This window comes from Pipistrellus kuhlii, unplaced genomic scaffold, assembly GCF_014108245.1.
Source record: "Pipistrellus kuhlii isolate mPipKuh1 unplaced genomic scaffold, mPipKuh1.p scaffold_m20_p_11, whole genome shotgun sequence".
Classification (NCBI taxonomy): domain Eukaryota; kingdom Metazoa; phylum Chordata; class Mammalia; order Chiroptera; family Vespertilionidae; genus Pipistrellus; species Pipistrellus kuhlii.
This window is the reverse complement of record NW_023425416.1, coordinates 8,130,031-8,155,680: the sequence shown is the minus strand read 5'-3', so window position 1 is coordinate 8,155,680 and position 25,650 is coordinate 8,130,031. Positions and strand designations below refer to the sequence as shown.

At 49.3% G+C, this 25,650-nt stretch overlaps 1 protein-coding gene across 1 annotated transcript; it reads right to left on the bottom strand.

Moving 5' to 3' along the window:
- Positions 1-280: 280 nt before the first annotated feature.
- FEZF2 (FEZ family zinc finger 2) lies at positions 281-4,157 on the bottom strand. The gene is made up of 5 exons (XM_036432413.2): positions 3,982-4,157; positions 2,662-3,602; positions 2,203-2,337; positions 1,855-1,987; positions 281-1,177 (listed from the first exon to the last, which is right to left on the bottom strand). Exons 2-5 carry the CDS (start codon positions 3,538-3,540, stop codon positions 918-920), a joined length of 1,407 nt encoding a protein of 468 aa, XP_036288306.1. The 5' UTR covers positions 3,541-3,602; positions 3,982-4,157; the 3' UTR covers positions 281-917.
- Positions 4,158-25,650: the final 21,493 nt, after the last annotated feature.

The window sequence follows — 25,650 nt, the reverse complement described above, 5'->3', positions numbered from 1 at the left end:
GGCGGCGGCGGCTCGGGGTGTTTCTCTCCCCCCCCCCCCCCCCCATCTGCCGCGCGGACCAGGGAGTCCCTGGGACTCAGCCCTCGCCTCCGGGAAAGGCTGGGAGGGACAGCGGCCCCATTGGGTCGCCCAGCGAAGGGTGCAGCCCAGAAGCGCCCCGACTGGGCTAGTGCCGGGCCCTTTACCCCGCGCGAGGACGCACCCCAAATTTGTTCCCCAACATCCAGCTACTTGGTACCCCTCTTTAAAAGAAAAAAAAAAGTCATCCAAATAAAAGCAACACCCAGAATTCCAAGCGTCGGAACAGTCACCAAAGAGAAAAATTTCATCACGTGGAGGCCTTTTCACCCAAGCTTTGGGGGGGAGAAGGGGGCTGGGGAGGTCTTAGTGCGCAGGCGCAGTAGGAACACTGGGTTGGCCTCCCAGGGGGTCCAGACGCCCCGAGGAGGTCGCCTTTGGGCAGGGAAACGCTGCCCCTGTGCATTGCCTGCTCCTTCTTCGGCGTTTGCTGAGCGGATGGCGCCGCGAGGGGACGGGGTCGGGAAAGAAAACGCGCACAATGACCTGTTTATTGAGTCACATATGTGTGTATTCCGTGTTCGGATGGACAGGAGGGTTTACATGGCTGTAGAATGGCGGCTGAGGCGTTGCTGTCCCAGGCCGGCGGCCGGAATGAAATACGTGTCGGCGCACAAGGTTTCAATAAGTTTCCCGAATGAATATACAAAGGTGGGAGCCAGGCTGCTCGCTTCCAGTCATCGAGGAAACGTTTAAACTTTCCAAAAATTCGCTGGTTTCGATAAATAGAAGTTAGCCTCTCTGCTACAGTCTCTTCCCTTTGAATTGTAGACACGAGTGGACAGGCGCGCTCTGCCGGCCGGAGAGTCTGGGCCGGAGGGAGGGGCCGGCCTGCGCGCTCAGCTCTGCACGGTCCGGGCCAGGTCCTTGGCGGCCGGGGCGGCGGGGCCCGCGCTGTCATGCAGTTTGCGCACGTGCTTCTTGAGGTCAAAGTTCCTGCAGAAGCCCTTGCCGCAGGTGGCGCAGGTGAAGGGCTTCTTGTCGTTGTGGGTGTGCATGTGGAAGGTCAGGTTGTAGACCTGGTGGAAGGCCTTGTTGCAGATGGTGCACTTGTACTGCTTCTCGCCGCTGTGGGTCAGCTTGTGGTTCTTGTAGTTCCCTGCAAAGACCCAACACAGCACGGTTCGGGGATGGCGTGGCAAGGGGAGGGAGGGGGTGGCGTCTGGGCCTCCTGGGGTCGGCTCCGGCTCCAGTGCTCTGCGAGCGGAGAAGTTGTCAAACTTCCTCAGCGTCCAGCCCGTAGCTCGCAGGACTGGCTGGACGGCCGAGCCCCAGCCCAGCCCGGGCCCTGGTCCCCCCCCCCCCCCCCCCCCCCCCTGCCGGGGCCCCAGGCCCCAGGCCCCAGGCCCCAGGCCCTCCCTGGGGCCCTCCCGCTGCGCTGGGCCAACCTGGACACTTTCGCGCCCCCAGTGACACTTTCTTAAATCGTTCCCACGTGGTGGGTTTTGCCTAGGTTTTTTTTTTCCCCCTTATTTTTAATTATTATTAGAAAGGGGAGTTCCGGCTACAATGGGAACCTTTTCTGTAAGGCAACACACTCTCTCCTACCTTCTTTCCCTCTGTCCCTGCCCTCCTTATTCCTGGCTCCTCTGTGCAACCAACCAGAATCCGGCGAGGTCTGCTAGCTGCCCGGGAGCTCCTACCAAACCCGGCCCAGCCCGATAGCAGAGAAACGCGGTGCGCCTGTTCCTTCTCTCCAGACCGCTCAGCCTCTCCGCTAGCCGGCCCGCCGGCACCCCAGGTGAGAGGGGCAGAGGCCTCCGCCCCGCACCCTACCTTTCTGGTGGAAGCCTTTGCCGCAGAACTCGCAGACGAAGGGCTTGTAGCCCGCGTGGATGCGGATGTGCGTGTTGAGCGTGGAGCTGCGGTTGAACGCCTTGCCGCATTGGTTGCATTTGTGAGGCTTTTCCTGCGGAGAGGGGCACGAAGGCAGTGAGGCCCGGTGCTGGGTGGCGAGAGGCCACCTGGGGGGGGGGACCTTGAAAGAGCACCTTGGAGGGAGGGGCGAGGGCTCTCGGAGGAGCGGGGTACGGGGAACCCTGGGCCATCCTCTCCCAGCTATGCCGCTTGGGAGCAGGGCGTTGCGCGCGGGTGGGCCGGACCCGGGACCACGGGGCCACGTACCTGGGTGTGGATGATTTTGTGTCTGCATAGCGTGCTGGCCTGGCGGAAGCCTTTGCCGCAGACTTTGCACACGAACGGCCTGGCTCCGGTGTGCACAGGCATGTGGCGGGTGAGGTTGTAGTGGGCGTTAAACACCTAGGGGAGGACACGAGGGGAGGGGCGCCTTGTGGTGTGCCCACGGGGGAGCCTGGCCTCAGCCCGGGGAGGCCACGGCTCACCCTGCCCAGGCGGCACCCCTCCCCCAACCAGAGCCCCTTTCATTCTGCAAAGGGCTCCCCAACCCTCTGTCCTTCCCAGCTGCGTGTGGCACCCCCATTGTACAGATCAGGAAACTGAGGTCGGGGACTTGAGTAGACAGCTATTGGGGAGCTCCTAGAGACCAGGGAGCGCCAGGCATCCCCCCAAGAAACAGCCGCTGCTGCTGCCCACCCCTCCCGGACCCCAGGGCCCAGGCCTCACCTTGCCGCACACCTCGCAGGTGAAGTTCTTGGGTTTGCCATCCGCGGACGCCCCGCCTGGCAGCTTGCCGTGGTGGCCCTTGCCGCCGCCGCCTCGCTCGGCAGTCAGCGCCGAGTTCTCCTTCAGCACCTGCTCCAGCGGCGCGGGCAGGCGCTCCTTGTGGGCGTAGGGGGCCGCCGGGTGGGCAAACTTGTCCGCGGCCAGGCCGGCCAGCTTGGCATTCTCCAGCAGGAAGAGCTTGGGGTGCGCTGCGGCCAGGGCGGCGGCGGTGGCGGGGGCCTGCGCCGCGGCGGCGGCGTTGAGGAGGCCGGAGGGGAAGAGAGGGCCGCCCAGCAGCTCGGAGGGCGGGTAGGCGGCCGAGTCCAGGTAGTTGAAGTAGTAGAGCGAGCCGCTGGCCGGCAGCCCCACGGCCGCGTGGTGGTGGATGACCTGCGGCTTGATGACGCGGCCGGCGGGCAGCGCGGCGGGCGCCAGGCCCAGCTCGGCCTTGCAGCACACGCCACAGTTGGTTTTGCACAAGCCGCTGGCGCCGCACACCGGGGCCCCCCCGCCGCCGCCGCCGCCGCCCGCCCGGAGGCTGCTCTTCCAGAGCTCCGAGTAGCTGAGCAGCGTCTTGGACGGCATGTCGTAGCCCAGGGGCTGCAGGGGGAGCATGCAGGGCAGCGGCGAGCAGAGGTTGAGCAGTTTCTTGCCCTGGCCGCCGCCGTCTGCCTCCAGCGCCCCGGCGGGCCGGGGCTCGAAGGGCGCGCGGGGCTCCGACGTCTTGGCCATGATGCGCTCGATGGAGAAGGCCAGCGTCTTGGAGGTGGCCGGCGACGCTCCTCCGGCGCGGGGACAGGCCGGGGGCACCATGGTCTCCAGGGAAGCCGAGCTGGCCATGGCGCTCCGGGGCGAGGCGCGAGGGCTGGGCCAGGGCGCAGCAGCCTCTCTCTCCTCTAAGTCTGCATCCCAGAGGAAAAGGCGAGGGAAGCAAACCGCAGTTTAATAAGCACCTAAGTCGGGTCCAGGTCACCATTTGCATTCAAATGAACGGGGGCAGGCAGAACAAAGTGCACCCAAGGGTACCAAATCGCCGCTCATTCATCCAGCGCGCGAAGGGACCCACCGGCCCTGCCCTGGGACTTTCAAAGGGGGTGCGGGGAGGGCTTACAAAGGACCAGGAGAGAGAGGAGAGAGAGAAAGGAAAGGAGAAAGAAAAAGAGCCTCAAATGAAGCCCCCTGAGCGACTCCCCAGACCCCGGCCTCCTCCGGCACGCGCGCCGGGGGCTGGACGGCGAAGGGGCGAAGTTACCGGAGACCCCGAAGCCGCCGCGCGTTTACCTCTGTCCCCCGCCGCCGCGGAGCTGCCTCCCGAGCCATGCAGCGCTGTCTCCGCTGTCACATTTTGATGGCAAACCTCTTCCCCTCCGCGTGAGATCCCTGTCTTTCACATGCAGCTGACATCACTTGGAGGAGTCACTTCAAGGGGAAGGACCCGGGCGGCGGCGCGGCCCCGCCAGCGGCTCCCGTGTCCCCCGCGCCCGCCGGCCGCCGCCGCCGCCGCCGCCCCTCAAACTTTAAACGGAGGCAACTGGCGCCCGCGCTCCCCTCGGGAAAGTGCGAGCGGCTCGCGAATCATAGGGAAGGAGGGGAGAGAGGGGAGGGGGAGGGGGAGGAATCGTGATCGTTTTGCCGGTGGAGAAAAAAAAAAGTGGCGGGGGGGGGGGGGGGGAAGAGAAAGAGTCCAAACCCAGGCAGAGTTCCGTGCGTGATTCACAACTTTGGGGGCCTATGGGTTTGGGGGACGCGGGGAGGACGGGGGATCCCGGTCTGGCCGCCCCAAAGGGCCCCCGTGGGTCCATCTAGTTGCCGAAGTAGCATCCCCTTCGCCGTCCGCAGCAGCGCCGGCCCCGCGCTAATAAGCTGCTGCCGTGTAGCCGCGGAGCCGGCGCCAGCCCCGAACACGCGCACATGGTAATTACCTCATTAGGATGTGGCGCAGGGACGCGAGCGCCGCGTTTGGAGGGCGAACTTGTTAATGGGGAATTATTAATTTATGCAAAAAAAAAACCCGAGCTTGCCTCGGCTGGCGTCGGAGGAGGTCGGGAGAGAGCTCCCGCCGCCTGGGGACGACCCCGCAGCGCCGGGCAGAGCGAGGCCGCGCGTGCCCGGGTTCCCTGGGACCAGGCGGCCGGCGGGGCCCCTCCCCCTCCCCGGCCAGCTCCCTGCCTCCGGCCAGCTGGAGGGCTGCGGGAGATCCTAATGGATCAGAATCGCCGATCTGCGATCGGGTGTCGGAGGAGGCAGAGCCCGGCTCCCCGGCTCCGCTGTTGGTTCAGGGCTGCTGCGCGCGGGGGAGAATGCGGAGGGCAGCTCTCCCCGCGGATGGTTGGGGACTTGCTGTTTGTCTAATTGAGAAGGGCCAGTCTCCACCTGTTTAAGAAGCAGATTGAAACGGCAGAACCTCCCCTGGATCCTATTAAAACGCTTTTCCCTCCGAAGGCCCATTCAGGGGAACCAATTTTCCGAAGTGATTCATGGAGCTGAATTCTGCCAAGGCAGCTCTTTCACTTTTCGCCACTAAAGCGCCGCGTGGAACCGGGTTTTGTGTTTTTCTAAAATAAAGAGGAGGATTATCGGGGGGGGGGGGGGGGGGGAAAGGGGCCTGGAGGGGGGCGGGAGAGACTTAGTGTGGCCAGAGGTACAAGCGGAGGGAAGAAAAGGCCCTTTTCTAGACAGGCCCCAACTAAGTTCGGAGGAATTCGGCGTTTTGTGCCTGGCGCACAAAAGCAGCGCGCTCCGCTCCCAGCCCGGCTTGGAGCGGCTGAATTCGTCTGTTTGCAGACCGCTCCACCTGCGTATCACAACAAACTGCTCGGAGACGCTTCAACAGGACGGATGCTCCTGGCGACAACAAAAGTGGCGGAGGCTGAGGGCTCTCCTGGGGCGGAGGCCGGCTAGCAGGAGAGTTAGGGAGAGAATGAGGTTTGGGAAAAGGAGGAGGGGGGGGGGAGTGTGTGCATATTGTGTGTTTTTTTCTTTTTTTAACTTTTGGATGGTTTTGTTTCCGGGACAATTATATCTTGCCTGCCAGCTTTTGCAAGACCACCGGCTTTGTGGCCGCAACCAGAGTCTAAGAGGATTATGGTGGGTATAATATGAGCAAACAGGGTTGAGGGTTTGACAGTGAATTCCATCTCCAAAGACACAGGACTTTGTGGCGCTTGGGAAATGGCTGGTGGACACAAACCCTCATCCCTTCCACCAGGAAAGGCCTGGAGGCGCTGAGCATCCCGCCCCAGGCCTCTGAGGCCAAATGTCCCAGGAGAACCTCGAGGGGAAGGCACCGGGAGGGAGCGGTTAGCTTTAACTTCAGGCAAACTGCTCCTTTTCCCCTTCAGAACTTCTACCCACCCCTCCTCTGGGTGTATTTGCAGGCAGGATGTCCGCAGCAGGTAAGGAAAGGAAGAGTGTACTTGGACAGCAAGGAGTAGGAACAAAGAAAGATCTCCAAGGGAAAGTTGCCCAGGGGGTGACTGCCCTCCTTCGACGCTCAGAAAGTACCCCTAAATTCTGCAGTCTCGAGTCTGTTCCCCTCAACCCCTCCCCCTTTCCAGATCTCAGAGCTAGAAAGGGGCTTATTCCTCTGGAGGGGAGCATGTTCATACGGCTCATTTAATTCCGATGGTCAGAGAGGCAGAATTCCAGACCCAATGCACCCCACCCCTTTGTTAATGTGAAAGCAATAATAAAGATAGACCCTCTCCTACATCCCTCTCCCCCCCACCAAAACAAGAAGCAAACCAACAACTCACCCCGGCATTGAAACAGTAACACTAGTTTCAAAACCTGAATTTCTAGCCCGACTTTGCTGGGAATTTCATTCAGCCACCAGCCCTGTCCCCCCAACCCCTTTCCAAACTGGGTGATTGTGGATCTCGGAAGCAGCTTTTGCGGGATCTGCTGGTTTGAAAGCCGGAGGAGGCTGAGAGGCTCCAGTGAACCTGCCTCGCCATCCCTCCGGCTCTCTGTAGCCGCAGAAGCCACATCCCTGCCGGCGCCACAAAGGAGCGCTACCTCCGCAGAGAGAGGACGTGTGGGCAAAAGCCAGTCGCTCCTAATGCGCCTGTCTTTCCAAAAGGTTGGGTGAATACGCTGGCTTTGGGGAAAGTCTTTAATTAGCTTCCACAAACTTCTCCTTCCCTTGTCTGCAGCTTACCCTGAAGTGGAGGGTTGGAAACTGTTTTACACCTTGCCACTCACATGTTAATTAATCTCTATCTAACCCTAATTGCAGTTTATTCAAGCACCGCTCAACAGCTCACCCACACAATAAACACTGGTCCTACTTTTATACATATTACTTCACGTTAACACATCGAGTAATTAACTCCAGTACCAACTAATAGTGCAAACAAATATTTTCTGTAAACGAGATGATTTCAGGCAGAAGAAGAGAGGACTGGGGAAACGTGAAGCTTGGAGGAGGCAGCTCTGAGATTTCGCTTTGCTGCCTGCAACCTTCCAAATTCCTCCTCAGTTGCAGTATTTTCCCCCCCTTTAGGGTCAAAATGCGTTATTTATTTTTTTTTTAAGAGAGGGACAACCATAGGAATTAAAATGTCACAATTCCAGGGAGTTGATGGAGGGGTTCTGTGAGCTAATGTAACTTTTTTTCTTCTTGCACATTTTCAGGGAGGGAAAAAATCCAAATGACATAATGGGCAAGAGGAAGGTCCTAGAGTAAGATGTTTCAAGGATGTGGATCCATTCACAGAGAATAGAGCTTGCCAGCCCCCCTCTCTGAGGAGTCCCGTCTTTAAAGCGATGCTTTCCCCATCCCAGTGAGCCGAGATTGTGGCGGCAGACTGGAAGGCTCAGTCTCTCTCCCAAACTGGTGTACAAGCTCCACTTTGGGCATTCGCTGCCTCCAGGCTCACAGCTAGACCAGAGAGCCACTTGACCTGGAGGGAGAGGTCGGGTCCACAAAGCCTGCTAGGCCTCAGCCTCTCTGCCCCGGGATTGGGACTCGCAGGCAGCGCTCCGGCAGTTTCCGGGAGCCCAGGCCCCTGGCGGGCAGCCTCTCTGGACGGCCTGGGCTGGAACCCCGGTGCATGGCCTGCCAGGCCTGGACCCACCGTGGGCTCCCCCTCTGCCCCGAGGATTCCTCTCCGGGCCCATCTCATTCCTGGTGCATCAACGCAAAGACAGACGCTTTCCCCTCAGCCCATCTGGCCCGCGCCCAGGCCTCCAGGCTGCGGCTGGGGCGGGAAACGCTGCCTGAGGAAGCCTGAGCTCTCCCCATGGTGCTCAGCCCAGCGCTGCTGCGGCTCCACCGGGCCTGACCCAGACCGCGACCTCGGGGATCTGGGGCTGTGGGTCGCGGGACCCCAGCCAAGCCACTCGCGCGGGTAGGGAGTAAGGGGGGGGGGGGGAGCCAGGCTCAACCCCAAGGACTGGAGCTCAATGTTTTAATTGAAATCGCAGTTTAGGCTCAGCTGGTGGCTGTCTGTCGATGTTGCTGGGGCTCCTCTGGTGGGAAGCATATGAAATGTGACTGGCCGGCTGGCCTCCCCGCCTGCCCCCGCCCTCCAGCCTTTTTGTGGTCAGGAACCCAAACACTGTAATGGTGACTTTTGTTTAAAAAAAAAAAATGTAATGCCAGAAATCGCCCTACTGAGCAGACGCCTTGCGAAGGTGAAGCCGACCTCAGAGGAAAACCCCTTTCTCCAGCGAAAGCTCACAGGTTGGCATCACTTCTGGGATCTCCCAGGGGCAAGGCTCGACTCCAGGAAGGTGTCACTCCAGCCCCGGCGACTTTTAGCGCTTGGTTCTAGATGATATTAATTAAAACACTACCATTTTCTCTTCCGATGATTAGATTGCAGTCAATACATAACGCGCCATCCCACGCCACCTTCCCAGGGGCTGAAGGTGCTGAATAGATCCGAGGTTATTTCTTCTGGCTACTCTGTAACTTGTTTGGAAAACAAAACAGAAAGAGCCCCAAACTAAACAAACTTTATGGCTGAAGAAGTCTCCATCCCTCCCTTCCTTCCTTCCTTCTTTCTAAAGGGACAGTTAGGATCTGATTTACTTGGTGCCGTGCAGCAACGCTGAAAATAGATGAACTCCTGAGGACGAATTCTTCTGCGATCCCACCCCCAGGAAGCATTTTATTGAAAACATTCCAACCGGCTTGCCAGAGGCGGCTCATCCCCAGCACTGGGGGCCTCGGCCCCCGGGTGAGCACGGTTTGCAGGATTAGCGCTCCGGAGAGACAAAGAGCCCCAGATACCCCGGCGAAGCGAGGCTGGGTGCCCGGAGAGCTCCAGAGCTCCGGATACCCGCCGCGAGAGCAGCCTCGGGCCTGGCCTGGGGGACAGGTGGGCCAGCGCCATCTGCACCCGCCCGCGTCCCAGGGAGGCTGGGCAGCCACAGCCAGGGCGGCCCAGTGCCAGTCCCACTACCCCTGCGGCTGTTCTGCAAAGGGAACTGGTTTGTAAAATTAATGCACCGCCTTGGTTTCTCCCTCAAACAGGAGAGACGCCTGTAAGCCCAGGGCAGCGGGGTATCATGGTTTCCAGAATTCCCCCAGCCTTCTCCCTGACAGCGCAGCGCACATCCACTGCGTCTTGGGAAACCTGGGCCTGGAGCACGCTCCTAGGCCGGAGGGAATCCCCTCAGAGAGCAGGTCTGCAGGGTGCCCACGGCGAGGTGTGCTCTCCCCTCTGCTTGGTGCATGTATAATCGCACATATAGTTAAAATGTATTTAAATACATATCCTATATGCATATGCATGCATATTGTGTATCTCTCAAGTATATATAGCCATGTCATTGACAACCCTCTGCTTAGAAATGCCATTTGATTAGGAATCTGATCCAATACCCTGGGCGCAGTGGGGAAGGCAGTAGCCTCGCGCAAACGTGTTTTTTTGTTTTGTGTGTTTGTTTTTTTTCCGCTCCTGTCACGTGGTTTTGTTATGCTACCCAAAGGAAACAATCGTTTTTAGAGAACAATTATTCTATATTAAATATATATTATACACAAATACATATGAGTGTGTATAATATATTAATGAAAACACATACATAATAAAAACAAAACAAAACAAAACAAAACGTTTTGGTGAGCAACAGGCCCTGCCTGGTTGGGTGATGGGGACTTCTGACTCCCAGGGAAGCAGGCTTAGGCTCAGCGGAGTCATTTCACTTGGCAGCTGGTTAAGCTCCCCAGTGGAACCTGCCCAAAGGCATTAGTGTTAAGTGCTGAGAGCTGGACTTAGGGCACCGGGGAAAGGAGGGCCTGGGCGGGGCGATGGGGGGAGAGGAACTGATTCCAGGTTCGCCCAGACTTCTGGAAGTTTGAAGGTCAGCGTAGGTGTAACCTGGCTGGTGCTTTGGCTGAGGATCTGAAAGGCTGGGGTCGCTGGACAAGTGAATCCCTGAGCTCTGTTCAGTGTGGCTTGGATAGCAGCTTCTCAGGTGTGCCTGCTAACGAAATGTTCCCCCATCCCCACCTTCCGGCCCTGAGGTTCCAAGCTCACCCGTGTGCAGCCCAACCCCAACTTCTCACCTGGGCAAAGACTTCTGTCTGCGTGCCCCACACCAGGAGTTTGGAGTCTGGCTCAGGTAAAAACAAAATGGAAACTGCAAAAATGCTGAATAGAGAGCCACCCGAACTGGTCAGTCTCTTTCTATCTCTGTCTCCCTCACACACAGACCCTTCCTCTTTGCAGTTTAAATGAGGGTCATCATGGGTTACTCACTACCAGTAAGCTAAATACCCACTTGTCCAATAAAGTCAGTGCCTAGAATCGATATGCCCAGTACAGAGACTTGAAAATGGAGGCTGTTGGAGACTAGACAACATGTCCAAGGTCATGTCACTGACGGTTTTAGGAACCTGTGCTCCTAACCAGCATGCTACAAAACCAGAGTTAAGCAACTACCCCAACTGCAGACAGAGTGTAAGTTGGAACAAACACTGGAAAACTGTTAGGCAGCTTCTACTAAAATGGAAAATTTGTACTCCTCATGACTGGACAATCCCACTCGTAACTAGAACATGCCCAACAGAAACGTGTATTTATGTCACCCAAAGACATGTACTAGGCTGTGCATGGCGGCAGTATTTGTCATAGTCTTAAACTGGAAATTGTCTGAATAACGAGCAAGAGGAACGCCATAAATACAGAGTGGTGTGTTCACAAAATGAAATGCTGCACAGCAATAGGAATCCACAGACCACAGCCACACTGAACAACATCGAGTCTCACAAGTATGATACTGAGCAAAAGCAGCCGGATCCAAAAGACTGTATTTTGCATGATTCCATTTAAATTAATAAGTTCAGTAATAGGCAAAATTTGGGGGCAAGAAATCAAAGACAATGCTTTGGCATATATTCTTTCTATGCATTTACAGGGCTGACATCATATGGTATACACTATTTTATAATCTGCTTTCTCACTAAAACAGCGTGAATATTTCCTCATCTTTTCAAAATGCAACCAAGCCAAAACCGGTTTGGCTCAGTGGTAGAGTGTCGGTCTGCGGACTAAGAGGTTCCAGGTTCGATTCCAGTCAGGGGCATGTACATTGGTTGTGGGCTGTGCAAGAGGCAGCTGGTAGGTGTTTCTCTCTCATCGACGTTTCTTGCTCTCTGTCCCTCTTTCTTCCTCTCTGTAAAAAATCAATAAAATATATTTAAAAAAAATGCAACCAAGACATATTTTTAATGTCTCTGTAGTATGCCAGTGGCTTTATGGGGTGCTAGTAAGGATCTATTTTTAAATATATATATATTTATATTATTGATTTTTTTACAGAGAGGAGGAGAGAGGAATAGAGAGTTAGAAATATCGATCAGTTGCCTCCTGCACACCCCCCACTAGTGATATGCCCGCAACTAAGGTACATGCCCTTGACTGGAAACAAACCTGGGACCTTTCAGTCTGCAGGCTGATGCTCTATCCACTGAGCCAAACTGGTTTCGGCTATTTTCTGATCTGGGTTCCAGTTTATGAATATCTTCAAGCCGTGTATGCTTACTATTGGGATATTTTCCTATATATTTGAGACATGTCTAAATAACATTTATTTGTTCACATTGTGTATACCTATTATATCTCTATATGTGTTAAATAAGTGACTGATCAGCATGAATTTATCTGTCTTGCCCTCCACTCTCGCCCAGTTCCCCAAAGAGATACTGTTCCTCACCTGTCTTTTGAGTACTGCGTCTTGGGTTTCTTTCTCTGGACCAGAAAACCACATGAATTAATTGGCATTTCGTATAGACTTTTAAAAACAAGCTGCATATAAATTTCTAACATCATCGTCTTTGGCGTTTGCACAAGTTGATCCATTTTCCCAGAGCTCAATGCTTAATCGGGGAGCTCATTTGAAGCATTCTTCTCATCTAAGACCTCAGTGATAACTTTGAACTTGGACTTGTACTCTTTGCCTAGGGCTCCAGGTGAAAAACCTCAGGCTAGGAACTGCTTCAAACTTTCCAGACACACCATCTGGCGGGCTGCCCTGGGAGGTGGAGGGCCTGGTTGAGGGCAGGATGGGGAATGGGGCGTTTGCAGGAGCTGGCACTAATAGAAAGCCTTGGCAAGTCTTAGAGCTCAACTCCCTGGGTCTTGGTCCTAGACAAGACCAGGGGGAAAGACAGGATCTTGGCTCTCTGGCCAGTGACCCAGTTAGCAAAACTAACAGTTTTGCTCTGGGAGATTTCCTAGCTAAGCAGAAAAAAGCCCTGGGGCACAGAAATCAAACCCAATACCTGACATCCCCTAGTCAAATCCATGCTGAATTCCACCAGGGGCACTGGGGGCAAATCTGATGTCAGCACTTTTGGAAAGTTAAGAACCCACAATTAAGCAATTAAGATGGGGGTGAGGAGGTAAGAGCTGGCACTCTAATTTAGGGACATGAAAAAGGTAAGAATTCTCTGGTATTGAAAGAGTGAGAGGAGGGAAGACCCAAGGGGATGGAACTCATTCATTAGTTAGCCAGCACACCTGCTTTGAGGCTTTCTGACCTGAGCACTATCTCCATGCCAGAAACACAGTGCTTGCCAGATCGCCACAGTCTCTGCCCTCAGGCAGCTTACTGGCCTTCATGCAACCAGTAGGTAGGCACACATCCCTTCTGCAAACCGAGCTCCGGGAATTAGGCATGGAAGATGGGCATGCTGAGATGGTCTAAGACAGTGGTCGGCAAACTCATTAGTCAGCAGAGCCAAATATCAACAGGACTATGATTGAAATTTCTTCTGAGAGCCACATTTTTTAAACTTAAACTTCTTCTAACACCACTTCTTCAAACTAGTCTCACCCAGGCCATGGTATTTTGTGGAAGAGGCACACTCAAAGGGCCAAAGAACCATATGTGGCTTGCGAGCCGCATTTTGCCGACCACTGGTCTAAAACTCTCAAAGAGGACAAAATTAGAGGGGAAAAGTAAACAGAAAGCATAGCCCCCAAACCTCCCTGATGGTAAATTAAAATCCATCGAGGCCACAGGCTAAACTAATAAACAAGGGGTTTCTGGAGGCATTTGCATGATATGGGAGAGACTCCTCCCCGCTGGCAGCTCATTGCCTAGTGCTCTTCTGGGGAGAGAATGCCGTCCCTGTGGACTTGGGTCTCCCTGGAGCACAGCATTTCTTAAGATGTTAGGACACCCACGAAAAGCCTTTCTGGGCTTTGCTGTGCTGAGTGTCTTTGAGGCAGAGTGGCTTCTGGAATCAGACCAAGTTAAAAGCCTGGCTCCACAGTTGGCCCTGTGCACAGGCAGGTTACGAACCCTTCCTGCAAGCCAGAGATGCTCACTTTGATGGATGAACATGGACTTCAGCACAGGGTGGTGCGAGGTGAATGAGAAACTGCATACCCGGGTTCAGCACCAGCCAAAGGAAAGCCCTCGGAGAACGCTTGCTGTTGTTATTAAAATTCCCTTGTTATTCCTAACTGTGGTGCTTCAGTCTGACAGGGGAGAAAAGGGAGAGAGAACAACAAAATTTCTTATTTTGCTTTTCACTTGTTTTTGTAAATAAAATGAGAAATTTTGGGAAAAGCAGAAAATTACAAAGGACACAGTTAAAATTGTGCAAATCCCACTACCCAGAAATCGAAGACAAGGCTTTGGCATATATTCTTTCTATGCATTTACAGGGCTGACATCATAGGGTATACACTATTTTATAATCTGCTTTCCCACTCAAACAGCGTGAATATTTCCTCATTTTTTAAATATGCAACCAAGACATGCTTTTGATGTCTCTGTAGTACTCCACTAGATGGTTTAACATGAGTTTTAACTGTTAAAGGATCCTTTGTTAGAGACTTAGGATTGTACACAATTTTGTGCAACATCTCATTAGAAACATTCTCACATGTAAGTTTTGGGTGAGGGAGAACTGTCCAGAGACAGGGGAAGCCAGTGTCACATAGTTTTGGGTGTCCAGATGGTTCCAGCTTGCATTAGATTTCGAACATTTCCTTGAGGAACCTCCCTACTCCTTGCTCTTCAGAAGCCCCAGTGAGAAAGGAGCTGCTGTGCCCTCTATGCCTTCTAGACCTTGTCCCTCTGTGGGCGAGCTAGCTCCTAGGTCCTGCATGTGGGTGCTGACCTGGAGCTGGAGGTCTGGACCTGTAAGGGAGAGCCGTGGGCTAATGAGGCCAAGGCGGTCTATGCCTCTCCCAAGGGCTCTCAAAGGACCTGCTCTGGGCTTGGCCAGATGTTTGACAAATGCAAGCTGGCTGGCCAGGAGAGGACACTGCTGAGAACAGTGGGATCAGTTGGAATCTCTCACCACGCCTAGAAGAAGAATCAGAAGCTCCAGGGGAGGAAGTACTAGAAACGGAAAGAGGGTTTCTGTCCACACAACAAACTGGGAGAGAAGGCACAAAGTCCTTTACTCACAGGAACTAGATTTTCATGTTGGATGTGAGTTTCTCTCTCTAGCAGGGAACTCTGATTTTTTTTTTTATTACCTCTCTGATTTCCACTGATGACTGGTGATTAAAAAATAGCCACGCCTTATTACGAGTTTTGAACAGACACAAAGTTCAGAATAGTGTAATGAACCCATATTTCAGCACCTACTTCCCAAAAGATCAATCCATGGTCAATTCTAATTCATCTACATCCTCACCTACTCCCCTTTCATATTATTCTAAAGCAAGGCCCAAGCATATTTTTACCTATAAATAAGTACCGCCATCAAATATATTTACAATAAGTCATTAACATCTTCAAATAGCCTGTCAGTATTCACATTTCCAATTTTCTTATGAATGTCATGATTTAAATAACCCTGTGCTTCAATTAGGGCCCATGTAAGGCCCATGTATTATGGTTGGTTATTATGCCTTTAAATCTGTTAATGTATATGTTTTTCTCCATCTCTCACTTTTTCCTTTGTAATTTATTTCTTGAAAAAACAAACAACACCCACAAAAACAAATCAGGTTTTTATTTTTGTTTTTGTCCCATAGACTTTTCCACAGTCTGCATTTTGCTGACAGCATCACATGGTGTCAGCAATTTAAAAGCTCCCTTCTGAAGATGCTGCCCTTCCTCCTGGTGCTGCTAGAACATTCCTGTGAGAGGAAACTGCACTAAGCCCCCTGCTCGTGACCTCCAGGAGGCAGTGGCTGCTCCGGCTCAGCCTTGGAACTAGCTGGCCACACACCAGCTGGACCCCAGCTCACGGTTTGTTGGCTGAAAGAGGAGAATCATGCTCTCTTTTGTTGATGTTCCTGACCACAGTGAAAGCAGACTGCCTTTTCACTCTCTCTGGTTCAGGAAGGTGGGCTGGTACGTTCGTTCTCCTTACTCATATTTAGAAATGTATCTAGTGTTTAACGGAAGAGAAGGGAGCGATCCCAGACTTTCCTTGGATATTGAGGAGATATTTATTTCAATTTCAGAATAAAGACTACCTGCACAGAGCTCCTCACTCCCACCCCTCCCTGACCCCCTTGGGGACTGAGGCAGAGAAGGTGCAGTGTAATGCATAGGAGACACTTACCCATCTGCACTTACACATCCTCCTAAATTAAATGGGAGTATATGCGTATATAACATGTTCAGTGGGGGAAGTTTCTCATTTGGTTTATGTTTGCAGATTAGATTGAGTTTTCACCTAGAGAACATGAAGGAGTAAATAAATTAATATTGATCATTTTGGAGGTTATTAGATCAGAGTTTTGTGTTTCTTCATTCAAAGACTTTTTCCCCCTAATAATTTATTTTTTTATTGTTTAAAGTATTACATATAGTATAGTACATATAACTCATTCTTTTCCCTGTTGACCTTCCCCTAGCCTCACCTAACCCCTGTCACATGCCCTCATTCCCCCCATCCACCCAGTGTCTTGTGTCCATTGGTTGTGCTTATGTGCATGCATCCAAGTCCTTTGGTTGATCTCTTTGCCCCCTCCCCAACACTCCCCAGCCTTCCTGCTGTAATTTGACAGTCTGTTGGGTGCCTTACTGCCTCTGTATCTATCAATGACTTTTGGATGCAGTAGGAATAGCTGCTGACACTGAGTTCAAGCAACATAATATAGTAGGCAGTGAGAATCAAGCCTCCCTTCCACCCGATAGCTCTAGTCTGTTTTCCCTGAGGCAACCTCTGTTACTGATTCCCTTCTATGTACGAGGCCCTGTGCGCTTAGTAACTGTTAGTGATTACTGTTATTGTTGCATTAACAATGTGACCCTACAGAGCAGGTGGGGCGGCCATCCCTGTCTTCACATGGAATAACTGGGCTTGGCGGGTGCCAGTGGTTTGTCTAACGCCACACGTTTAGGTGAGTGGCAAGAGCTTGAACGCATAGCTAGCCGGTGCAGGACCCCACACCCATTGCTCTTCACCATCATTTCATCCTATCTGGGAACACAAAAACATGACTGACTAATGTCCTCAAACAGTAGGCTGTGGACTATCATGTGTCAAATAGTTTTGACCATTTTGATGGTTTGACTTTCTTTCAAAAAATTAAAAATGTATAGCTCACATGGTTTATATAAAAAAAGGAAGAGACACTGTCCCCATTTTATAGGTAAGAAAATTAGGAAGAGAAACAATGGACAGAGCAAGGGATAGGATGGGGAAGTGAAAGGTGAAGAGCTTTGGCAAAGGTTCTTAGCCTCTCTCTCTCTCTCTCTCTCTCTCTCTCTCTCTCTCTGTCTCTCTTCTTTCCTCCCTCCCTCCCTCCCTCTCTCCACAGACCCCTTTGACATTCTTTTAATACTGTGGACCCCTTCTCAGAATAATGTATAAGATAAAATATGTACAATTCCAAAGGAGATCAATTATATTGATATCCAGTTGTCAAAATCTCAACTAAACACTATTACCAAGTTCTTCTGAGTACCTCCTACACCACTCAGCGCTCTTGGTTGCCAACAACAGACAGCGGAATAGGAGTTCTTGGAGTAGCTCACAGAAGCTATCGAAGGCTGGGAAACAGGCTCAGTCGGGAACTGAGAGACAAGGGAAGTGAGACACAGTCAAAGAGCCACAGGGTCAGCTCTGCTTGGGCGCCACTGCTGCTGGGCCACAGCCCTGTCCCTTGGTGCCCTGGAATGGCCTCTCCTGCTAGCACCTCAGATCCTTCTCCTAAGGGTCAAAGTTCTGAGCTAGAATGTCTGTTCATCAGCCTCATTCTAGCTGTCAGAGCGGGAGGAAGAGACATCCTTTTCCCTTCAATTTCCATGGGTTTTTACTTATATTCTGGGAATGCAAAATGACAAATGTCTATTTAATCTCTTGAAAATGTGTGTGTGTGTGTGTGTGTGTGTGTGTGTGTGTGTGTATAACTTTAAAAAAATTTTAAAGCTGGTTTGCCCTTGATTTTTTTTAAAAAAAGACTCAACAATGTATCTTGGATATTTTGCAGAACCAGCACATACAAATCCACTGTATTCTTTCCCCCCAGCGCCATTGTACTCCATTGTGGTGAAGGCTGGGATTTATTTCACTACTCGTGGGGGCTTCCAGTTTAGCCTGATGAGGCAGCGTTCCTGGTATAAGACATGATGCTTCTCTCTTGCTGTCCTCAGGTCAACGTGGACCACAGTCTCTGCCCTGGGATGCGGAAGGGTGATTGTAACAGAGGCATTGGTGCTATACCCACTCCCCTGGGCCTTACCACTTCCTTGTAGCCAGTCCTGGTTTCCCCACTGCTGTTCTTGCATCTATTTGCCTGAGAGCTTTCTGTGATGGCCAGTTTTCTCTGTCCACCTGCCCTGCAGTTCTGAGTGCTGGAGAATTACCTTCCCTGCCCTCCCCTCTCAGCTGCTGTCGATGATAAGAAGGATTTGGATATAAATACCCCAGCTCTTTCACCTCTCAGGAGGGATAACTCAAAATATATGTTCTAGCCTGGCTCCCATTTTTCTAGGGTGATCAAGCTCCCACTACTAGTGGCTGCCTTTCCTTCCCAAAGATCCTCTCCCCCCCCCCCAATTTCTCTATTCACATTTCCTGAGATCACCTCCCAAGAAAACTGTTTGCATTAGAATACCTGTCTCAGGGTCTGCTTCTAGGGAACCCAAATTAAGGCAGTGACGATGAAGAGGGGACATGGAAATTAATTTATTGATTAATTCATTTCTTCAATAATTATTTACTGATATCCATGTCAAAGGAAAGTAGAGTACACATAAATGTAGACAAAGGAGAGCAATTCTTCTCCAAAGCACAAAATCAAATGGTAAAAGAGGACATGGGTGTCAAGAATACCTTGCTTGGTATATGCAAAAATATGAAAATAGACCAGCAACTTACACCATACACAAGAATAAATTTAGAATGGATAAAATACTTAAATGAAAGCCATGAATCACAATGATCTTATAAGAAATCATAGGCAGCAAACTCTCAGACACCTCTCGTAGCAACATGCTTGCCAATACATCTCCTAAAGCAAGGGAAACAGAGAAGAAAATAAGCAAATTGGACTACATCAAAATAAAAAGCTTCTGCACAGCAAAAGAAAACATCTACAAAATGAAAGGGAGCCCACTGCATGGGAGAACATGTTTTACCAATGATGCATCCGATAAGCGTTAATTCCCAAAATATATAAGTTCCTATAACTTAACAAAAACAATTAAATTGGAAAATGGGCAAAGGACCTACATAGACACTTCTCCAAAGTGGACATACAGATGGCCAAGAGACACATGAAAAGATGCTCAAAGTCACTAATCATCCAAGAGATGAAAATTAAAATGACAACGAGGTATCACCTGTTAGGATGCTTGTCACCAACAAATCAACAAATGACAAGTGCTGGCGAGGATGTGGAGAAAAGGGAATGATAGGACAGTGCTGGTGGGAATGGAGCCACTATGGAAAAACAGTATGGCATTTCCTCAAAAATTAAAAATATAACTGCCATTTAACCCAGTGATCCCACTTCTAGGAATATATCCTAAGAAACCAGAAACACCCATCAGAAAGGATATATCATCCCTATGTTCATAGCAGCACAATTTATAATAGCTGAGATCTGGAAACAGCCAAGTATTCATCCGTAGGTGAGTGTATAAAAAAGCTGTGGTACATTTACACCATGGAACACTATGACAACAGGGGGGTAAGAGCATGAGAGAGGGGGTAGGGGGTTAATGGGAGAATAGGACACATATGTAACACTGTAATCAATAAAGAAATTAAAAAAAAAGCTGTGGTACATTTACCCCATGGAATACTAAGCTGCTGTAAAAAGAGGGGATCTCTTACCCTTTGAGAAAACATGGAGGGACCCAAAGAGTGTTATGCTAAGGAAATAAGCCAGTCAGAAAAAGACAAGTATCACATGATCTCACTCATATGGGAAATCTAGTGAACAAAATAAACTGATGAACAAAATAGATCCAGAGACAGAAACATGGAACAGACTGATGAATCTGAGAGGGAAGGCAGGGGTGGGTAGGGGGGTGGGGAGTTATTAAATGGGGAACTTTTATGTCTATATGCCTATATGCATAGCCCAGGGACACAGACAATAGTGTGGTAAAGGCTGAGGGGTGTGTGTGACGGGGTCAATGGGGAAAAAAAAGGGGGGCATCTGTAATACTTAAAACAATAAAGATATTAAAAAAAAGAAAAGAAAAAAAAGAATGCCTTGCTCAGCACGTTGTGGCCAATGTGCAGCTGGTTCTGAATGAGTTTTGGGGAAGAGGTGGAACAGGAACAGGGAGTGCAGAGCCCAGCTCCTAAAGGACCCACACCGGAGATCTGTTCAGAGCCTAAAACGTGCAGCAGGCTTCTGAGAGCTTAGGAAATTAACAGTAACATGTTAGCTGACACTTACTGAGCACTTAGTTTTTTGTTTTGTTTTTTTTTAATAAAAGTACTTTACATGTATCAACATGTATCTGATGTTGAAAGCTGAACTTTTCATTTAACCCAATGAGTTTATAAATATAGGTCACACTTGGGGTATATTATTCTGATCATTTCTTTTTAACAGAGGAGTAAACTGAGGCCTGGGGAAATTAAGTCATTTGGCCAACATCGGAGGGCTAGTGGTTGCCACTGATTGTCTGAAATCGGCGCCAAGGTCAGCCTAACTGCAAGCCTGGCCCGCCGTCCTCAGCTTCCATCACCACTGCACACCAGCCACCCGGGGTTACAGCCCTGGTCCCTGCTCCCACCTTTATTTGAACATTTAACTGGAGTGGTTTGAGCCCCCATTCTTTATACCAACAGGATCTAGATCCCTTCCATCTCTTCTTTCTCAAATAGAGTAGGGGTGGGTGGGTGGGAGGGAGGATGAGCATGTGTTTCATGTCTGCTCCTGGGTGAGCCCCAGTTCTGCCCCACCCTCTGCTCCCTGGGTGGAAGGCTCTTCCCTGGGACACAGACCTCCTTTCCTCGCATTCTCCGAAGGAGCATTAGCCCACGACTGTGCAGCAGCCTCGTTATGCAGGCGTAGTTGCCGCAGAGGGCAGATGAATGTGACTTTGTTTCCTGGTGGCGGGAGAGATCCCAAATTTCAGAGATGTTAAAAGTGAAGAACGTTTTATTTTAGGATCAGTGAAGTAGAAGAATTAATTTGGCTGTAAATTGGAAAAGAAGTGTATCAGAGATGGCTTTGCTTGTTATCAATGCAGAAGGAAACCCACTTTCGTGATTCAGAGATCATTAGTCTATGTTAGTGTCTCTGGAATTATCAGAACTATTCTGAGTTTTGGAGAGAAACTCATCTCCACACCCTGCCACACATCATTTCAGAGCTCAGCTTTCAACGTCAGACAACTAGAGATGGTTGTCATTGAGCATCTTCTAAAGAGTTCAACTTCCCAAGGACATTGCAATGTCAATATTCCCCATACGCTCTGGAATTTTTAGTCTATAATCTTGATCTTTGATTTTTCTGAAGGGCACTTTATATTCAAAATGAAATTAATTATATCAAAGGATACTGTGGAGGAATTTATTGTGTTCAAAACCCTGTTTTCAGAGGGTATTTGAGAAGACTGAGTGATTTGCATAGTTCAGTAAGTAGTCCCATTCACAATAATATAGTGACATTAAGCCCTGGCTGGTGGGGCTCAGTTGGTTGAGCATTGGCCTATGAAAGGTCACCGGTTCAATTCCTGGTCAGGGTACGTGCCGAGATTGCAGGTTCGGTCCCCAGATATAGTGGGGTGGGGCATGTACATGAGGTAACCAATTAATATTTCTCTCTCTCTCTCTTCTTCCTTTCTCTCTAATATATATATATATAAAATACATAGTGACATTAAAATTTGAAACTTAGTCGTAGCTACCATAAAAACTTTACTTCTCTATGCACCAAATACCACCAGTATTTGTCTTTTTAAGTTTCCTTTGATTTTCTTTTAAGTACATTCCAAAATTTCCAACACTTTCTCTGAAATTTGTACCATCTTCAATTACATGTTTCCTGCTTGAAAATTTAAGCAAAGCCTTGTTTATTCTTTGAAGCTGTATTCACCGTCCAGGAAACAAGCCAACTTGTTTCTGATGGACAGAGGGAAATATGCCAACTTAACCATGTTTACAGTTGCTTTTTGCCATCACGCTCTCAATTCTTAGGAAATAAGGGAAAAATCTGATGTGTGTACTTCTTTGGCTCATTGTTGCTTTTGCATTCCTGAGCTTGCCGTCGTGTGAGTGAATGGTGATCATCTCATTCCCTGTTCACTGGGGACCCTGACCACTCTGTCATGCAGAGTTCCTCGCTGACCTCAGCGTGCTGTCGTCAGGGTGGAGAGCTCTGCTGGCAGGTCCCATGGCCACTGGTTCTTTTCTCATCTTTTGCTTAGTTACAACAAATGCAGATTTACAACTTTAGATGAAATGCATGGTCTCATGAGAAGGAAAACAGATGCTAATTTTAGTATTTAAGTAAAGAAACAAAATCTTGAATAAAAGATGACTATTGATTTTTTTTAAATTTGTTTATCAAGAATTACAGAATTGTGCATAATTTGCTTTCAGTTCAGATTTTTAAATCATGTGCTGGTGGAAATTGGCCGTGAAGAACACATTTATTTTGGAGTTTAAAATTTAAGTAAAATGAACTTGCTAAAATTTATGCCGAAACAATAATGAAGGAACCCTTGTCAAGGCATGACTGCTCATACTTAACTGGAAATTCAGGCCATGTCAGTGAGAGGTGAATAGTTTTCCTAATGTTGCTGAGCTTCTTCACTTCATTTAGTGATTGTTTCTTTATGGATGAAGTATATTGCAATAAATTCAGTTTATGCTTTCTTGATCATACTCAAGTGTGACTCTAATGTTCACTCATTCAATTCAACCAACATTATGGAGTGCCTACCATATCCAGGGCATCAGATTGGCAAACACAAATGGATACACAGTCCCTGACCTCAGAAGCTGGCAGTCTAGCGGGGAGACAAGTACATGAATAGATAATTATAATGCAGTGCAGTTAGGTGGCAATGGAATTTGGGGGGTTTCAGAAATTCTTCAGTCACACATTTCAAACAGTCTCCAGGGTCACTTCCACAGATGGTCATTTCCTCCATTGTGTTTCAGTCCATCCTAGATTTCATCCTGGATTTTCAGTTTGCCTTACTTTGTTCTCATTTCTTCTTTGACCAGACAATCTCCTTAAATATGGCACAACCATCAAAAGTAATATGGAAAATCTATATGTGCAGACATGGGAATGACTTTACCTTGATAAATGAAAAAATATAAGTTGCCTTACTGGGCTGAGGATGGATCCCATTTGTGAAAATACATTTAAAAATATAAATACATAAAATATATAAGTACATCCAACTGGATATTGGATGGTGGAGATATATATATATATATATATATATATATATATATATATATATATCTCCAATATACTTGTATGTGATTTGAACATATGTGGGAGAATATGTGCCCATCTGTTAGCAATGGCTACTTTGGGGAAATGGGTTTGGGAAGGAAGTGGCTTCAACTTTTTGTTTCATATAATTCTTCTCTATTTGATTTTTTAAACTTAAAAAATGTCTTTAAATATTTTGAAAAAAATAAAAATACTGGTTAGCTCTGTTATTCAGACAGACCAACCCAAACTCAGTGAAACTGTCCACCTTTCCCACTCTAGTCTTTCCCAACCCCTTGCACAAATCTTCTAGCACACTGAGCATAGTCATCGCCATCTTAAGTCAATGTATCTGTTGAGAGCTTCATTGGGAATGCATCAAAGAAGAACACAGCTTCAGCCAGGGCCACATCCCCTCAGCTCTCTCTGCTTTAGTTTACACCTTTTCCTGTCCTCTTCAACCCACCTCTTCCTTCTGCCTCTGAATCTTCTAGTAGTTAATCTACTTGAATCTTTTGAAGATTCATATTACCTAGACTAAGGGTTCTAAGAGTAATCAGATCGGCTACGGTTTTATATTGTAGACTTCACTTATTAGTCATATATTTAGCGACTGCAATGAAGGTAGAGTAGGAGAGCTGGAAAGGCCACACCTTCCTGAGTCGGAGAAATGCTGCATGAAACATGCAATTCTGCAAATACCTGGCAAGAAGAGTGTGATGAAAACGGAGAGGAGAAGAGTGGTAGGAGGGTATTTGCCAGGGAAATGGACACGGACTCCAGAGTGGAAAGGCTTTCTGGGGAAGCAAATGTAGCTGGGCTCGAAGGATGAGATGAGGTGCTTAGGGGGAGGGTCACAGGTGGGAAGAACCAGGGTGCACAGGAGGAAGGGAAAGATGATGGCGGATGCTGACATCTAGAGCAAGAGGAGCAGTTAAGAGAGAAAGCTGGAGGGGTGGGCATGGCCATGCACACCACCTTAGGATTCATTCTATGAGCGAGGGGAGCCTCTGGGTGCTTTTAACTGAAGGAGGGACAAGTGACACTTGCCTTTTAGGAAGGTTCTGCTTGCTGATGAGAGGGGCTAGAGAGAGCCTGGCTGTTTCTGGCAGTGCCGATCAGTATGTGCCCTGAATGTTATATGGGTTAACATTTCCATCAACACCTCTATGCCTCACTGTGCACCGTAGGGACAAGGGTTCAATTCCCAGTCAGGGTGCATTCGGGAGGCAAATGATCAATGTTTGTATCGCTCTTTCACTCTCTACCTTCCTCTCTTTCTAAAATAAAAAAAAGGGGGAAAGAAACAAGAGTTTCCCAAGACAGCCTATCCAAATTGCCCATGCATATGTTAAAAAGCATATGTATAAACTCAATTTTTATAATCAAGTGAACTATAATTATACACCACTCCACCTCTTACCAAAATGATAAAAATTAAAGAGTGGCAATACCTAGTGTTGGCAGCAGGTTGATACCCTGCTGGTGAGAGTATAGCTCTGTTCATGTCTTTGGAAAACTGGCAGGGCCTCCTAAAAATGAACATGCCTTTACCCATCACCCGGCAGTTGCATCAGAAGACACGTGCAAGGAGATTCATGGCAGCATTATTCCTAATAGCCCCAAACTTAAAAAACTACAGCACACTTTAACATGAATAAATACACTGTGGTAATGTCATACTTTGGAATATAGAATAGTGAAAGGAAACGAACCACAGCGAGACCAACAATATAATGTAGAACAAAAAGAAAACAGACACTACAGAATAGATGCTGTGATTCTAATGATGTAAAGGTTCAATTCAATGAGTGCAACTTGATGTCAGGATGGTGGTTACCCCTGGAGAGTAAGGAGGGGGTAGAGATGGGGGTAGGGCCTGGGCATCAGTATGCCTCTGGGAGTTCATTACCTTCTGTTTATGACCTGGTGGTGTTCCATCAGTGTGTTCTGTTTGTGGAAAATCACTGAGCTGTACACTTAAGATTTGTGCACTCTTCTGTATGTATAGTTTAATAAAAAATAACAAAAAAGGGAAGAACAGAAAACTCAAGATTTTGTCTCAAAAAAACAAAAAGAAAGACCAAGATACCAAAACTGCCTCCTTCTCAGCTTTGAGTGTCTAGGATAACCTTGACTTAACCTTGGCCAGTTCTTCCTCTGTGATCTCTTCTGATGCCACGTCCTCCCCCTAGTCCCCTTCTGGGACCAGTATTCACCATGCCCCTCACTGGTAGGCTGTGAGGAAGACTCCTCTCGAAGGAAAGGTGCTAACCTTGGTTTTAGAGACAGTCTCTATGACTTGCGTCTCTTTCTGCCTCCTGGATCATGCCTTTTGGTTAGTTATCTGACTCACTCAGTTTGTTCTCTCCCAGAGTTCCTGAGCGTCTTTTTCTTTTCCACTTTCATATGCAACCAGATGCTTCCTCTTTACTTGCAACTCTTTTTGTTTGTCATTGTTGCAGGGAATATGCTTTGATTTGCAACTCAGAACATAATACAAATAACTTCATAAAAATTTTGTCACACTGACTTAACATGGTGCCATTGGGCAAAGATTGTTCCCACCTGAATGTGCATCCCACCAATCGTAGCACCGGGTCCTCTGTATTCACGTTTCTACAGGGAGCTGGGCCAAGGCTGGCCAAGTTAC